Source organism: Bactrocera neohumeralis, chromosome 2, assembly GCF_024586455.1.
Source record: "Bactrocera neohumeralis isolate Rockhampton chromosome 2, APGP_CSIRO_Bneo_wtdbg2-racon-allhic-juicebox.fasta_v2, whole genome shotgun sequence".
Lineage (NCBI taxonomy): Eukaryota > Metazoa > Arthropoda > Insecta > Diptera > Tephritidae > Bactrocera > Bactrocera neohumeralis.
Genome location: NC_065919.1, coordinates 2,298,649 through 2,314,675, shown reverse-complemented (window position 1 = coordinate 2,314,675; position 16,027 = coordinate 2,298,649). Strand labels below are relative to the sequence as shown.

At 36.4% G+C, this 16,027-nt stretch overlaps 1 protein-coding gene across 1 annotated transcript; it reads right to left on the bottom strand.

The window, feature by feature from the left end:
- Window positions 1–6,933: 6,933 nt before the first annotated feature.
- On the bottom strand, window positions 6,934–11,018 carry LOC126755859 (mucin-2). The gene is made up of 2 exons (XM_050468579.1): window positions 10,870–11,018; window positions 6,934–8,026 (listed from the first exon to the last, which is right to left on the bottom strand). Exons 1-2 carry the CDS (start codon window positions 10,882–10,884, stop codon window positions 7,112–7,114), a joined length of 930 nt encoding a protein of 309 aa, XP_050324536.1. The 5' UTR covers window positions 10,885–11,018; the 3' UTR covers window positions 6,934–7,111.
- Window positions 11,019–16,027: the final 5,009 nt, after the last annotated feature.

The following is a 16,027-nucleotide window of genomic DNA, read 5'->3' as shown; positions in this document are numbered from 1 at the left end:
ACGGCATACTATAAGGTGTGAGAATTTAGAAAACTTAAGCGTTATGAGTCCTCCTACATTCAGGGATCACCCCAATACACATTCACACATCTGTTTAAATTCTAATTGAGGAGAGAGAGAAAGGTGAAAAGCACAAAGGCGCAGTCGGACACGTACAGGCATATAGAAGGAAGGAAGGAAACAAGCAAACGAAAGAAAATGTACGCATTAGCAGGCAACCGAAGCATGCAATTGGCAAAATTTGTATGTCGAAATGAACAGCAACAACAAAGCGTTTACACCAACTGAGGCGAGTGCAAGTTGCACTAAAATGCTTATAAAATTCCAGTAAAGCGCACACATGTACATAGGAAAGGCATAGGCATTAGACAGATATTGCACAAGCAGGAAATTTGTGCTGAAACAACAACAAAACTATATGTATATACTCGCATCTACACACAAGCAGCTAAGCAAACTACAAATGTAAGTAACTTTTCTACGCAATAGACCACAGTAATGCTTATTTTCTTTTGCTCCAGCTTGCTTACGAAAATTTCGGCTTTGTACTTTTCCACAACACTGTACGTAGGCGTCGAAGTATTGGCCTGTAAATGCCGGCAAAGCTGCTGCAAATGCGCCAAAGGGCGACAAACTGCTTGCATTCACTTACCGGCTTTCTGGTAGAATTTTAATTCAGTAAGCCCTACATGTGTACTTGTGTACTGCTTGCTTGCATATGTGCGCGTGTGTGTGTGTTGGTGTGCACATTTGTAATTAGCGAACAATGGCAAATTGTTTGTTTCGTTTAAAGTGGGCAATATGGTAACGATGGCAAAGCGATGCAGCGCCGAAGGTACTTCGTGACATTACCAAAGTAAATACAACAAACATGCTGCCATTTTAGTTTGGCCAAAGCTGTGTGCGACAATAAGGAAAATCTCATTTATAGCTCCCTTCAGCCCTCTGCTGCCGGTTATCCAGTTAAAGCACTGCAGTCTGCTTTAAGTGAATTTTCCAATTAGCAACTGACTTGCACGCCAGCTAACGGATAATTTCGAATTTATATGGCATGTAGACATTGTAGGTGAAAACAAATAAACTGCAACAATAAGAACAACAATGGATTTCGTATTGCATACTTTTCGCCCAGTTACTGGTAGCGTCCACAAAGGCCCTTAAACTGGAAATTTCTGTATCGTATTCACATTTGTTCTAGAATAGAAGACAGTTTTCTGAATTTTCAGTATCTTAAACAAAGACTATTTTTCTCCGTTTGAGACTTACGTAAGCAATATGTTGCTGAAGCTAATACAAAATCAAGCGGTAACACCTTCAAATTACTAAATGCATTTCTTAATTTCGTAAATATGAAGGCTTTTCTGAACGAGTTTTTTTAATAAATTATTTAAAATATTAAAAAAGAATCAACAATTTAAACCAACGTATAAAGTCTAATTAGAAATCTTTATTAATTTGCTAGAGTTTTGAAAAGCACGGAAAAACACACCTTGGAATTGAATTTAAAATTAATATGTTACTTGAAGAAAAGAAATTAATTTATTAATTAAAGAATTTGCTACACTGTGTCCTCTCTAGAGCACTCTCTTTGGAAATACCTTGTATGCCTTCAATTTCATTTTGAACTTCCCTTTTAGTTATTTTTGCATTTATTTTCACTTTTTATTGCAATTTTATATTTCATTAAATTTTCTATTATAATAGTAGTATATGAATATTTCAAGCGCAATGTAACCTTCAGAAGCTTTGTAAGCAGCGGTATGGTCCTAAGAGTTGAAGCCAGTTTAAAGTTATTCAGTTAGAATTTTTAAAATCAAGTTGCATAACCGCTTGCTTATCATTCAGTATTCAATAATGCTAATTGATTGTTCGATTCGCCAACACCATATTTTGACGAATTGAAAAGAACTTATGTGAGATTTCAAAAGCCCATTATTTTTCGCAAAAAACGAAAATTTTTGGTTCAACATATAATTACAACTCATTATGCCGTGTAAAGAACTATAATGGCTTGCAATTACCCTTATGTAAATTTCCATTATTTCCATTATTGCTTGCATAAGCCTGCGTGCGTACAAGCTCATCAATGGCATTACGAAGCCATGCGAATCGTATTAAGACTCGCCTTAAACTGGCGCATGATATGTGATATATGGCATATGAGTATTACTTTACTTAAGTGAGCCGCGAAGTTGAAGTGCTCTGTACATGACAACTAAGCGAGTTAAAGTGAGTTTAAAACCAATGAGCGATGCAAGTATTTGACTTAGAATTTCAAGCCAAAAATATTGTCCAACTAGAATTCGATATTCATTCCAAATTAACTTGAATTAAATAATTCATCAAATTAAAGTATAAAGCAGACTACAAACTAAGTTTTCGAAGAAAGGCTGGGCCCAACTATCTTCCAGTTTGAGGCGTGATATATGTATGTACTTTCGCCTGTAATATACTTTACTCCCCTTTCAGCAATATTTAATGAGATCAAAAATTAACGAAAGCTTTACACTCACACTAAAGCTATTATAAAATGTATAGTATGCCCAATTGAATTCAAGAATGTGTTGAAGACACGAAAGGAAATGACCAAACAAAAAGAAAATGGTAAATTAATTAGTTTTAAGTACATTAAGAAAACGCCTTCCAGGAAGCGGATATGAAATGAATATGAAAACTTTTCGGTTGGAAAAATGAAAACTAAAATACAGTGGACTAGCAAAGAGAAGAAGAGGCTCTCTGGCATACTGTAAACATATCTGTCTGGCGTGGCTTGTGCGTCGAAAAAAGACGAATGCGAGGTCAACTAGGTCATGAGTTCATTAGATCATACATTTTAGGTTTTGTGAGATAATTTCAAATCTACCAGATAGGAATGATCAGTTCTGGAAAAACCTTCTTGAAGTTTTCGATGAGATATAGAGAAAAACGTAGAGGAAAATTGAACTTATAGGATAGAACAATTACAAGTATAATACTGACTTTTTTTAACTTCTGCTTACACTTCATCTATATTATTCTTCATCTTTATTATTATTCAAATTTCCCAATAAAAGTCATTTCCCTGCAAAGCTGTCCTTATTTTGCATGCTATGAGCTCACATATGTATATAATTGCGCAGTTCTGCAATTCGCCGATAACAGAGGGCCACTCACGCGATCGCTCCTTTCACGCCGCGCCATTGCATGTTGTTCTTGCACTGTATTTTCATTTCTTTGAAGTCTTTCGTAATTAAACAATCAATCAAAAATATGTATTCGTTTCCGTTTATTTTTACTCTTCTTTATCAACATATTCTTCGTTGCAACCTTTTATTTTTCGGCAAAAGTTGCAGTCATAATTGAAAGTAAGCATTACGTAGCAATCGTAGCATATCGTGGCACGCTGAAATGCATGCTAGGGTGGACAAGTGTGAAAAATTATATAGAATAAAATATATGAAGAGACTACGTGACCCTTTATGAATATATATATCCCTATACTTATCTGTATTATCATTGTTTTGGAATAATCGCTCTCTAATTTCGGTTGCAAAAGAAGTTAAGCGTTGGCAAGTTTGACAGAGGTCTTAAAGTTAGAAGTAACATCGTCTAAGTTAGCAACCCATGCGGTAGATTTCTACTTTTGGCTCGGATATCTCTTAATGTGAATATTATCTTCAACATGGAATATATTCCTTAATTACAAAGCCTTTCCTCCTAACACCTTTTTTACGCAACAAAATGACAATATTTTGTTCATTCAGGCGTAGACATGTTCGCGAATAACTAGTTGTATTCTGCCCTTTTCTATTTATCAAATAACTGAAATATGCCTGTTTTTACGACATTAGTAAAACTATTTTTTGCACCATTTATAAATGTTTTCAAGAAATATTTGAACCCCTGACAAATGTTAAGTTCTCGTAATTTTATAAATATGTGAGAGATAAGGGGACCAAATAAAAGCCTAGTTCAATAAGGATAATTTAGGACATAGTATACCAAAAAAATAGAGCTCGGAGTAGGTTGTAGTTAACAAGAGGGCTTCAATATTCATAAACTGGCATTTCTTTGAACTCTTGCTGCATTAAAGTCATGTGTCAGAACACTTCAGTTCACAACCTCCGAAAGGCGAATGGCTTCATGTGCAACGCCCTTTCATATCCGCGCGACCAGCTTGCCGTACAGAAACAAGAACGATGTGTGCGCACGGATGTGTGCAAAAACAAAAAAAACCTGAAATGGAAAACGTGGCAACTATGGCGACGGGCAGTGCAATAACTGGCAGCTGCTGACAACGGTCAAATGCGGAAGGAAGAATATATCAATTTTCTGCGCAATGCTGCTGTATTAATTGCATATTAAATTTCATTTGCAGCCAGCTCATATGCATGTACATACATACATATGTGTTCGTATTTGTCCGCCCGTGGTCGAAGGTATGACGCGTAATTGTTTTAAAACATATAAATTATATTTATTGTCAAAGCTTTTGAAAACGATGTATAATTTTTAATTTAACGGTAATAAAGTTGATTTGTCTTTTGTTCGCGATATTATTGTGCCTCAATATGACTGATTAATGTATTGAAATTTAATTCTGTTTGCAAATAGGTTATGACCCCTTTAACAAAGTGAGAATACATCTACAATATATTAAGTTTAAAGAATTTGTGGGAGCAATGACCATCACGTTGTTTTCACTTGGCAAATTATATATACACTGTAGAAACAATGGCCCAAACCTGAGGCATCGTAAACTACAACCATTGTTTCTACAGTCTTTCAGCTGTCTTAAATTTTGTTTGGAGCCAAATATGCTGGCTTTCTCCCCACTTGAGAAAAATGTACGACATTAGAAGTCTTTTTTTAACATGAAACAGATCAATGTTTTATTAACACGTGCGACAATGAAGTTGAACTGGGGGTCAGGGCTTAACTCTTGAAGAATAAGATATACACTTAGACCATAGCCTAGGGTGTATTTGAATTTCTGCACTGTATTGTTTGAGTGGACAAATCGCTCTACAAATTGAAAATACTTCACGTCTTAGGGATTTCTAAAATAACTCATAAGCATTTCTTATGGTCCAGCGACAACCTGAAAGTTTCAACCGATATACAAGATTTTTTTTGGATAACCACAATATATTGAGTATAATATTATTATCTATGAGTGTGGCTCGAAACTAAACTATGATGTAGTGAAGAGTAATCATTTTTGATGTTCCCTAGTTTAAAAGAAATACAGAAACTTCAAATTTAATGTGGAATGTTTATTATCATTCGAAAGAACAATCTTTGACATTTATTTTTTTTTTTTAATCTCAAATGCAATAATTTTTCTTGTTTACATACCCGTTGATCCAGATACAGAACACAATTTGGCTGAAGAACGGAATCTTCTTGGAGCTTCTTATAAGCCCATAAAGCGAAACGATGTCACTCGGGAAGGTCGAGCGGCTTCAGTGTGTGCACAAACTGTATTTTGTACGCTTTCAATTTAAGATCTCGACGTTAAATGCGCTAGTCCGAGTTGCTGAAAAGGCGTCGAATCGACTCTTCGCAGTCTTCCTGTACACTCTCTGCTACGGCTGCTATATTTTCTTCACTGCATGCTGGAAGTTATCTATTTGGTCAAATATTATCCAGTAATGAATGCTGGGTAGCAAGATGGGAGTTGGTGTTGCGAATAGTACGCTCAGTCGACCGACTATGTTGGCCATAAGTTAAGCGAAGCACGAAACACATCCTTTACAGAACGTGAATTTGCATAATAAAGTTGAACGATTTGTAAACGTAGTTCAAGCGTAAGTCGTTCCCTCCTGAAATGTCAAACAATACTAAACAAAAATAACATGACAACTTGACACTTGATCAAACAAAAATAAATGAATATAACAGGTGATTCGAGTAGAAGTACTTTTTTCAGTAGCTGTAGCTCACGCGTAATCTGCAAAAACAAGCTATTGATAAAAGTACCTCTACTTGAATCACTTGTTATAATATTTTGGCTTTGTTTGATCAAGTGTGAAAAAATGAAAAATCGGTCGGTGAATCCATTATTTTGTGTTTGTAAGAGAGAACTCGTAGTAAAATCACTCGCACACAGTGAAAAAGCTGTCGACACAATGGCTCTCACTCACTGTAAGATCACTTCGGACCAGTATTTGCCGCTTTAGCGGCGATAAGAAACGGCTTCAGCGTCGTTTCGAAACCGTCGAATAAACTTTGACCCACTGATATACAGTAGAAATCAAGGGACAGTCGTCTTCAACCGACGAATATGTGCCGAAGATGGCGAAGACTGTCGCAACTGCTAGGAAAATGATTGCAAACGTTCATCGACTATCTGGAGAAGGGAAAAGGTGTCACTGACTGTATTGTGCAAAAAGTGTTCTTTCATGGTCAGCTGTATCGAGCGAAAAGTAGAATGCTGGGAAAATTTAATATATCAAAGTTATACATAGCGCCACTTCAAATAGATGAAGGGTATAATTAATCTGTTTGCTGACAAACTACTTTCTGAAACCACATTTTTTTAAGTTTAACAACATTGGATTTACCATTTATCTTCATCAGTTCGTTTGCCAAATATATGCTAATGTATATATATTATAAATATATGAATGTATATGTGTAAAAAAACGCTTGTATCAACCTCAGCGCCTTTTTAAACACATGTGAATTACTGCTAAGTTGTGAATCAAAAGCTAACGCGATCAAATTGATTAATGTCATTTGGAAGACAGACATACATATGTATAAGCACTACAACAATCACTTAACGGTAAACCGCTATTCACATTCACTATAAACCAAATTCAGAATATTTTTATATTTTAATATTAGTATGGCAAAATCAACATAAACTGCTCGATAATTTATGCAAATTTACATACTTATTTTTGTAGTTTTCGAGTCTCCAACTTAGATGGTATTAAAAGTCGCAAATTCACTTCGTTATGTTATCGTTATTTTATTCATATTAATTTTCGTAAAACTAGTTAATCACTGATGTGCATGAGTTGAGACGCTCTAGGGGAGTTGCGTGAATAAATTAAGTCTTCTTAAAGTGAGGCGGGTGAAGGTAGCACAAGCGCGGGGCACCCATTCACCGGAAGCCGTCACTTTACTTGAAATGCCGCGGGAATGGCGTCAGCGTGGGCAGCGGTCCGCGCGACGGACGACGCGTCGTCGGGTGGTAAATGTATTCGAGGTATTGCCTCAGGTGTTCGACGTTGACTTGCGTTGCTGCTGGCGCGCTGCGTTGCGGTGACGGTGCCACTTTTGCTATGGCGGCAGCAACTTGTGGCTGGAACCGGTGTTGAGCTGTTGGTTGCCGTGGCGCTTGCTTGGCGAACTGTTGCTGTTGTGGTTGTGACTTGTATTGTTGTTGTTGTGGCCGCCGGTGTTGTTCCAACCCTTGAAATTGTGTTTGCGTCGTTCGCACTTGTTGAAAGTACTGCGTGGACGCGGCTTGTTTGTGCTCCAACACCTTAGCAGGCGCTTTCGTTGTTGTAATTGGAGCTCGCGTTGTAGTTGTTGTTGGCACTGCTACTGCTTTCGGAGTTACCGGTGCTTCTGTGACCTGCGACGTCACGGGCGCCTCGGCTTCTGGCAAAGCGGGCGGCACCTCGGGGTTCAAATCTAATATTGGCACTGCTAGTGGCTGCTTTTGCGACTGCTGATCCAATTGATATTGCGTCTTTTTAAGTTTTTGTGCTGTGGCTGATTTCGTTGGTTTCGGCGTTGTCACCTTTGTTGGTGCTCTTGCTGTAATCGCTTTGCTAACTGGTGCCTCAGTGACCGGTGGTGCCAATGTTGTTGTTGTTGTTGATGTTGTTGTTGTCGTTGATGTTGTTGATGTTGTTTGGGCTTCCTGGAACTCAGCATCAGAGAGTGGTGGTAATAAATCATTGAACGGCACCAACAGTTCTTGTGTCAGCCCTTCGGTATCTATCGCAGCGGCGGCCAGACAACAAGGAGCAAGACACAAAGCAAAACAACCAAGAGCAACAGCAATGGCAAGGGATGGGCTCACTATCTGCAACAAAGCAAACAAGAGAACATAACATTACATGAGCATACTGTGCGTAGATAATGGTTAACAGAGTGGCTGGAAGAGGTCCGGATCAATATGCCTGAACGCAAATACTCGTATAGCCGTTAACCCCGTAGGGTGCGCATTGAAACATGTTGTAATAAAGAACCTTTGCGTTTTCAAATTTTGCAATATATCAAAGGTTTCCCGATAATAATATATTTCACTTATTCACTAAAGCATTTCCTTTGGAGCTGGGGCTTAAGGACGTTTCGAAAATCTGTATTTCGAAATATCTTCTTCCATGTAAAATTTTGTCTACATCTTTCGGCCAATTTTCAAGAAAAAGAATATACAAGGTGGTTTGCAAAGTAAACAGGACTTTTTGAATCTAGCGCCACCTGGTAGCGCCATCTATATGTCGACTGGTGCGTTAGAATCTGCTATCTTTATCGATTGTCCAGTGAGAATTTCATGACATTTCATAGATTGGAAGTTTAGTTATTGCGTTTTAAGTGTCAGTATGTTTGTGTTATCGGTGCGAAAATGAGCTTCGAACAAAGAGCCAACATTAAATTTTGTTCTAAAATTGGTAAAACTTTTACCGAAACGTTTCAATTGATGAAACAAGTTTATGGCGATGATTGCCTATCCCGTAGCAGAGTGTACGAGTGATTTCATTTAAATGACGATCGAATTCATCAAAAATCAGCCGAAGTTATCATCGAATTCATGGAGATAGATCAGACCTAAAATTTGGGCTTACGAAAAGTGTGTGCACCGTTTTGTTCCGCACAAATCGACTGACGACCAAAAATTGCTCAGAATCCAACATTCGAAGGGCATCATTCAAGAGATTGTGATCAATTGTTTGACCAAAAATGACATTTTAACCATTAACCACTCCGCCGCCGATATAGCACCGGGTGACTTCTTCCTTTTCGGAAAAATGCATTTGCCCGAGAAAGGAAAGAGTTATGCAGACCTAGAGGCCATTCAAAAGGCTTGCACCGGCATACTGACGGCCATACCGGCCAAGGAGCTAAAACACTCATTCGACATGCTTTTGGATCATGCAAAAAGCTGTATTGAAGCCGAAGGAGACTATTTTGAATAAAATAAATTCATTTTGCCGCAAAAAGCATTTTTTCTGTTTTTTTAAGTCCTATTTACTATGGAAATCACCTTGTACTTATTATAAAATGAAAAATTTTGGAAAGAACAAAAATTTTTTTAATACATTTTTTCAAACAATTTTGAAATTATACAATATATTAACAACCCACAAAAATTCATTTAAATATTGGGCAACTAAAAAAACTGCATTAAATATGAGAAACTTCAACCCTGTCCCTGTATTTTCTAACATTGTTACTATGCTGAATATAGTTTCCCATGGCTCAACTGGGAGCAAATGGCGAGCAAATGAGACTGTTCCATTTATTTCGATCTTGTGCTAGCTTCTTATATTCTTGCTGAGTAAGCAATAATTATTAGAAATACGAGTGTTTCAGGGTCTATGGAGATGTATATGATTGTGAATATTATTGTCTGGTGTTTCCTAAGAAACATACCCGACGATTTCCCCTCGCGTAAACAGCGAAAATTCTGAATTTCCGATACCGACGACTCGTTAGTAAGCAATATTTAAAAATTCTCTCAATATTCTTGCTATCTCTTTCCTGCCGGGTCTTTCTACGACTGTCTGAGTGCTAAGTGAGTTATGGCAACGTTTTAATTACGAGCATACTGGACGCATGCAACTGAAGCTTTGCAGGGACACACACAACCAAAAACATAGGTTCACACAACGTGTTTACATGTATGTTGCTACTGTGTACATTTATGTCAGTGTGTGTGGGTGTGTCGGTGCACTGCTGAAGGAAAATTCCTGTTTTTGTAACATTTTCGACTGCCAACCATGATTTATGGAGTGTGGCAGCGTTGAAATGACAAACCAAGTTTGCAAAGAAAAGTGACTGCCGAGTGGCCAGGCCAAGGCAAAGATTTTACATGCGTCGATGAAAAGGAAATTAAATATTGTGCTTTTCAGGCACAACAGGCTTTGTGAGATTTGGTTTTGTAGCACGCTTGTTTTCCTATACCCATTACCCCTATTACCCAGGATATTTTAAGTTTGTTATGAAGTTTGTAACACCTGGAGAGGAACGTCGGGGACCCTTCAAAGTAAATGTGTAAATGATCAGCATGACGAGCTGAGTCGATTTTAACTTCTCCGTATCGCCGAAAGTATGTATATAAGCGTTCCAGTCGCTCAATTTTTGACAAATCGATCACAAATTTCGCACACGTTCTTTTCTCCCTAACAAGCTACTCATTTGTCGGAACTACCGATATGGAACTAAAATATATTATATCTGCCATACCAAGTGAACGACCGCAATCATGTGCTGGTATGGAAAGTTTTTACATTTGACACGGGCTTTTGCTCAAAGCAACAGTGCAACCTCCGAAGAAATTGTTTAGATTGATCCACTATAGCACCATACAAACTGCCTAATCAAAATCCACTCCTTGTTATATTTTTTTTTGTTGTAAAGGGTATTAAAGCTTCGCTGCAACCAAAGCTAACGTTTTGGTTTTTTTTGTTCAATTCTGGTTACTTGTTTATTTTTGGACTTGCGTTGTTAGATTTGTAGGTGAACGAGTGCAGACACTTCCTTGTTTTGGCGAAAATACGAGTATTTATCAAACATGTTTCACTGGCAATTCGATTTCGCCTATGGCGTTAATTATGGCGTTTTTCAGTTTTTCCAGTTTTTTTTTTTGTTGTTGCTTAAATTTTTACTTCCAGCTCCAAACGTGTATCCACAAACACAACTCACTTTTGGGCAGCTCATGATGTCAGCTGAATATTTTAGTAAGCGCTTAAGCTTTCTCGCAGTTATCTCGATTTAGAACTGCTCTTAAACCAGTGTTTGCTTTTATATCAACAAACACTCGTGTACAAACTCCTCTGCTCGACCAGCGCGTATGCAAATTCGGAAACAACTAAAATCTCCAACGCTCGCAACGGTTGCTTTTATAACGGCAGACCAGCTGTCGGACGGGGTAAAAATTTAATGCTGATTAAAGATTTTTGGACCGGAGAATATTCTTATTTAGTTTGTGCTATTCTTATCTCTTCATTTCTAACTTATTTGTTTGATTTTTATTTTCACTCATTCTTTTCGATCTTCCGTCTTTATTTTAAGACAAAACGTTGGCGGCTATATTTACCACATTAATTATGTCAAATGCTGAATATTTAGACTAAATTCTAATATATTTGTGAGAATAACAACAAGAACAAACATTCGAGCCGTCAACTTACATACAACAACAAACATTCCTGTTAACGCTTCAGCAGCTTGGGCTAACTTAGTCAAAAGCGTAGCTTTGTCTCACCTCTCGCTTTAATTAATTAAGTGCAAGAGTTTAATAACCGGATTAAGTTGAAGACCGGACGAACAAACAAAATCGCCAATGCGACGGCATTGTGTTGTGTGCCTAGGCAAATAGCTCGCCTGCTTGACCAGCTGTTAATTGTAAGCTGAGCGGTGTGACGCCAGTGAGGCTACCCAACGGCCCTATTTAATTGATTTGAGCTCTACGCTATAATCATTCAAGCTATCAGCGCGAATTTGTGTATAACTCAGCAGCATGAAATTTAAATTGATTGAGGCGGTGAATATTTGTATATACATATATAATATATAAATATGTATATACAGATATTTTTAACTCCAAACAAATAATATTTGCTTTTAAAGACGCTTTAGTTTTAAATTTACACGCGCCAAAATTATGTGCTAACAACACCGCTGCTAAGACGACGCTGAAGTAAAAATTTTGAACCCGTTATTTGACACGAACATAAGTGAAGGTCTTTGTCTAATTTTTGGCTAAGTCACATATTTTATATCTAGAAGGTTTTTACTTTTTAACAGAAAATAGTTTAATCGTTCAAGTTACTATATTTTAAGGTTAGAGTTTTCTGAATTACAATCCCTCTTTGCACAAAATGAGTACATTCGTCAAATTTTAGAGTTTAGCGAACCGAAAATAAAACGTTTGGGATATAAAGATGTTGCATTACTCTCATGCACTTAATACAAATAATGAGCACAAAGTGAATCTAGGCACTCTTAGAAGTTAGAAAATCATTCCTGAATACATAGCTATCTTCCTTGAACCCAGAAATCATTTCTATTAGCCGAACTAGCTTCATATCTTCCCACTTAACCAACTAAATCAATAGTAAACGACAATCAGGTGTACCATGCCTCCCAATGGAGTCATAATTTCCGAATTGCCAAAATAGAAATCTCTAGGCAGCATACGAAAATTTATTGACCGGAGTAAAACTTTTCGAAATAAAGAAAAAGAGAGGGACCGGATTCAACATTGTCTAATAATATTTATGGTATATTGAAAATGCGTATTTCAGGGGGCTCTGCGTATTACGAAACATACTTTTGTATGCAATTTTATAACAGCTTGTCTCATTCGAATTCAGTATTCATGCTGATTCTATTATCGTCCGAGAGAACAAATGAGGAAAAAATGCAAAGCAAGATCCTTCCTCTCCCTCTCTAAAATATTCACTACCACATCTTTTTTGACAAAAAGAAAAGCAAAACTTTATTTCACAAAGTTGTACAGGCATTTAAAAGACCCTAGAGAAGAACTCCAAACTGGAGCTTTGGTTGAAGCGAGTTTATAACAGGATCCTTTTCTAGGCACAATTTAATATTTAACAAATTTTGCGAGAAAATTCACTTTACTGATTGAATTAAGGCAGACATTTTTATTTTATTAATGCATATTTATAAACACTTATTCACCAGCGCAACGAAATGAAACTTTCTTCACACTTAATTAGTTTCCGGTCTTGAGAAAAGCTCAACTTAATTTGTATTCATTTGTTATTTTGCATTTTTATTGTACTTAATAACGTGTTAAATTTACTTTGCATTTCATTATAATTTCCAGAAACAGCATTTCCGTAAGGTGCGTCAGAGTTCCGGTGATGAAACTGAAACGTGTTACCAAGTCGCAGTCAAACTAGTCCTATCGGAAACACGAAAATGTCGAGCAAAATTTTTCGAATTATCTTTTATTTTTCGTGACGGCAGGTGCTAATAACTTTACCTCTAAAAAATAAATGTATAATATTTTCTGAAACCTGTACTTGCTGTGCACAAACTTGATTGTTTTGTTCGATAATAATTCAACATAATAACATTTGTTTTATTTTTATTTGGTTTAATCGCTAAGTAATATGTTTGTTAATATAATTTGAATATAATAAAATGCAAACAGCCAAAACCTTATTCTGCTGCAGAATTACAGACTCCCTCGTAACTTCAAAGCAAGATCTCTCCTACTAATAAGTTCATAATTTTTGTGAAATAATTCAGTGAGTTACATAAATGAAAATATTGGGTAGTCGAAAAAGTCTAATCCTATTTCTAATCAAACTTCAACTAATTTTTTTTTTTATTTATAATGAACTTTAATGAACCAGATATATGCCATTTTGGTCGACCACTTTTTGCCATTTTTAGGCCAGAGACATTACTCCATCATTGTAAAACTTTTCTGATTTCTTGGCGAAAAACTGCAACAAGTAATTTTCACAGGCTTCTCTTGAAGCTCTCCCAGTTTTTTCTGAGTCTCCAAAAGTGTGTGTAGTCTAGCGGGTTCCTGATGGAAGACGACTTCCTTTCTGTTGATCAGTTCTGGTCATTTTTTTTTCAATTTCTTGCTTCAATCTCATCAGTTGTTGACAGTAAAATGTAGAATCAATCGTTCGACCAGGCCGGAGCAGCTCATAAAGAATGATTCCTTTCCAATCCAACGAAACACTCAGCATAATCTTTCGAGCGGTCAATCATGGCTTTGTGACCATTTGTTGAGCTTCACCACGCTTGGACTATGATCTTTTTCGCACATTATTGTCGTATTTGACCCACTTTTCGTCTTCTGTTACCATTACGAACGTTAATTCTTATGTTTAGCTTAAGGCAAGTTTCTCATCTTAATTTTTTATACCAATAGTCAATATTCACGTACAATTTTAATCTGAGTTCCAAATTCGTGATCATAAAATTGACACTGGAATAATTCCAAAATTAATTATTCTGCCTTTTGAATAGACGCGGATATTCCCAGCCTTCAGCTGTCAACATTCTATGTTTTTTGCCATTTTCATTATTACACAACACGCCAGTATAAGCTTAATACAAAGACAAAAGGTGCAAATGGAAACCATAAATTATACGGCAGTTAAAATAAACGAACTTTCTAAAAAGAATTTCTTTACCAAAAGAAAAAAAAGAATAGATTGCGAAAGATGAAGAGTAAGCAAAAATAATAGCCACAGGTATAAAGTGCTTGCAGCAGAATTTAAATTAAATAAACAAGTTTCAAAAACATTTTGAGTGCTTTAGAATAGATTAGTTATATTAGTTACATTTACAACAACAACCGTTATAACAACAAACTTCACTAAACAAACCGCAAAAAAACCGTCAAAAAATGGTTTGAATTGAAAGTTCATTAATTGTGCAACTAAAAAAAAATTAAGGTCAATTTGGTCAAACATACATCAACGCGCATGCGCTCACACTTCGCTGTTGCCTCTCGTGTCAAACATTGAATGCATCACTCTAATAGCTTATCGGTAGCTATCCGCTTTCAAGTCCATAAATTAGTTAATTGCTGTCCAAATAAAAGCAATTAGTAGCTCAAAAACGATAAAGTTACTTGTTGAAGTTAATTAAAATAATTTAAGTAAAATAATTAATTTTATATAAAATTAAAATTGATGTGAAATGTTTATCAATTTTTTTACTGGTTTTTTTGTATGATTTCTAAGCATTGATACACTTCAATATACTATGTACCTTAATGCATGCATTATACAAAAAAATAGTAGCACAAAAGGGTGGTGTAGTATAGTCTTTTCGTATTTCTAATCAGACTTCATCATATTTATTTTCAATCATTTTTGAACAGCTGTAAATTTTTTTCAACTTCCCCGAATTTAATTTTTTTTTTGTTAAATGAAGCTTAAAAACTCACCTTTCCAACACTATATGGTGCGACACTATGAGATTGGTAGCACTGGATATATACTACTGCAGCTACATAGACAAAATACGAACAGACTTTTTAGACTACCCAATACCTACACGTATTAATTAATTGGTGTGTGTGGACTGCTTTGTGTGATATATCGAAGCTTCAGCTCTTCACCAAATAAGCCAAAGCTGTATTAGCTTTGACAGCTATTTCGCAGCGGAATCACTGACACTCTAGTCAAAAACATTTTCTCAATTTCCAAATGCGCAAGTGACACTAGCAGTTTACCTAAATGCCAGTCAATGTCAGAACGCAGTGGTACTGTAATGCTTCATGCAATAGTTTGACAGCAACATATTTGGTACAACAATAGCAGTTGCAGCAATGTGTGACTATACATATGTTAAAGTGGGCGGTAAACGTTACAGTTATTACTACTCTATGCGGAAGGCAGACAAAAGCTGTGAAATTTTCTATTTTACATCACTATTGTTCTCTTTTAGGCGAGCGACAAAAGAACACCTGAACACCTTAAGAGAAAACATGCACAAAGCAACGATATGTACTAAGTCGCTTTTCGGCGACATTATTTAAAAACGTTCCCTTCAAAAATATGGGCGAAATATTTGACGACAAAACAACTGAAATCCCTCGAGTCAGCAACAAGCAGTATACAAAATACAGGAAGTGCATAACCAGAATGTCAACGGTGCTGTGAAGCTACTTTCAAGGCAACTTGATACAAGTTGGGCATTCTTTCCACTTCATAAATATTGAATGAAAATTTTAACTCGCTTAAAATATGTTGTTTTTGGAATGTACGGATTTCAGCCACCTCTTGAACTACATATTTACTTTTAGACACTGTTTCGAACTCCATGCTGACCACTATTGGTTAATAGAAGAGAAAAGTAA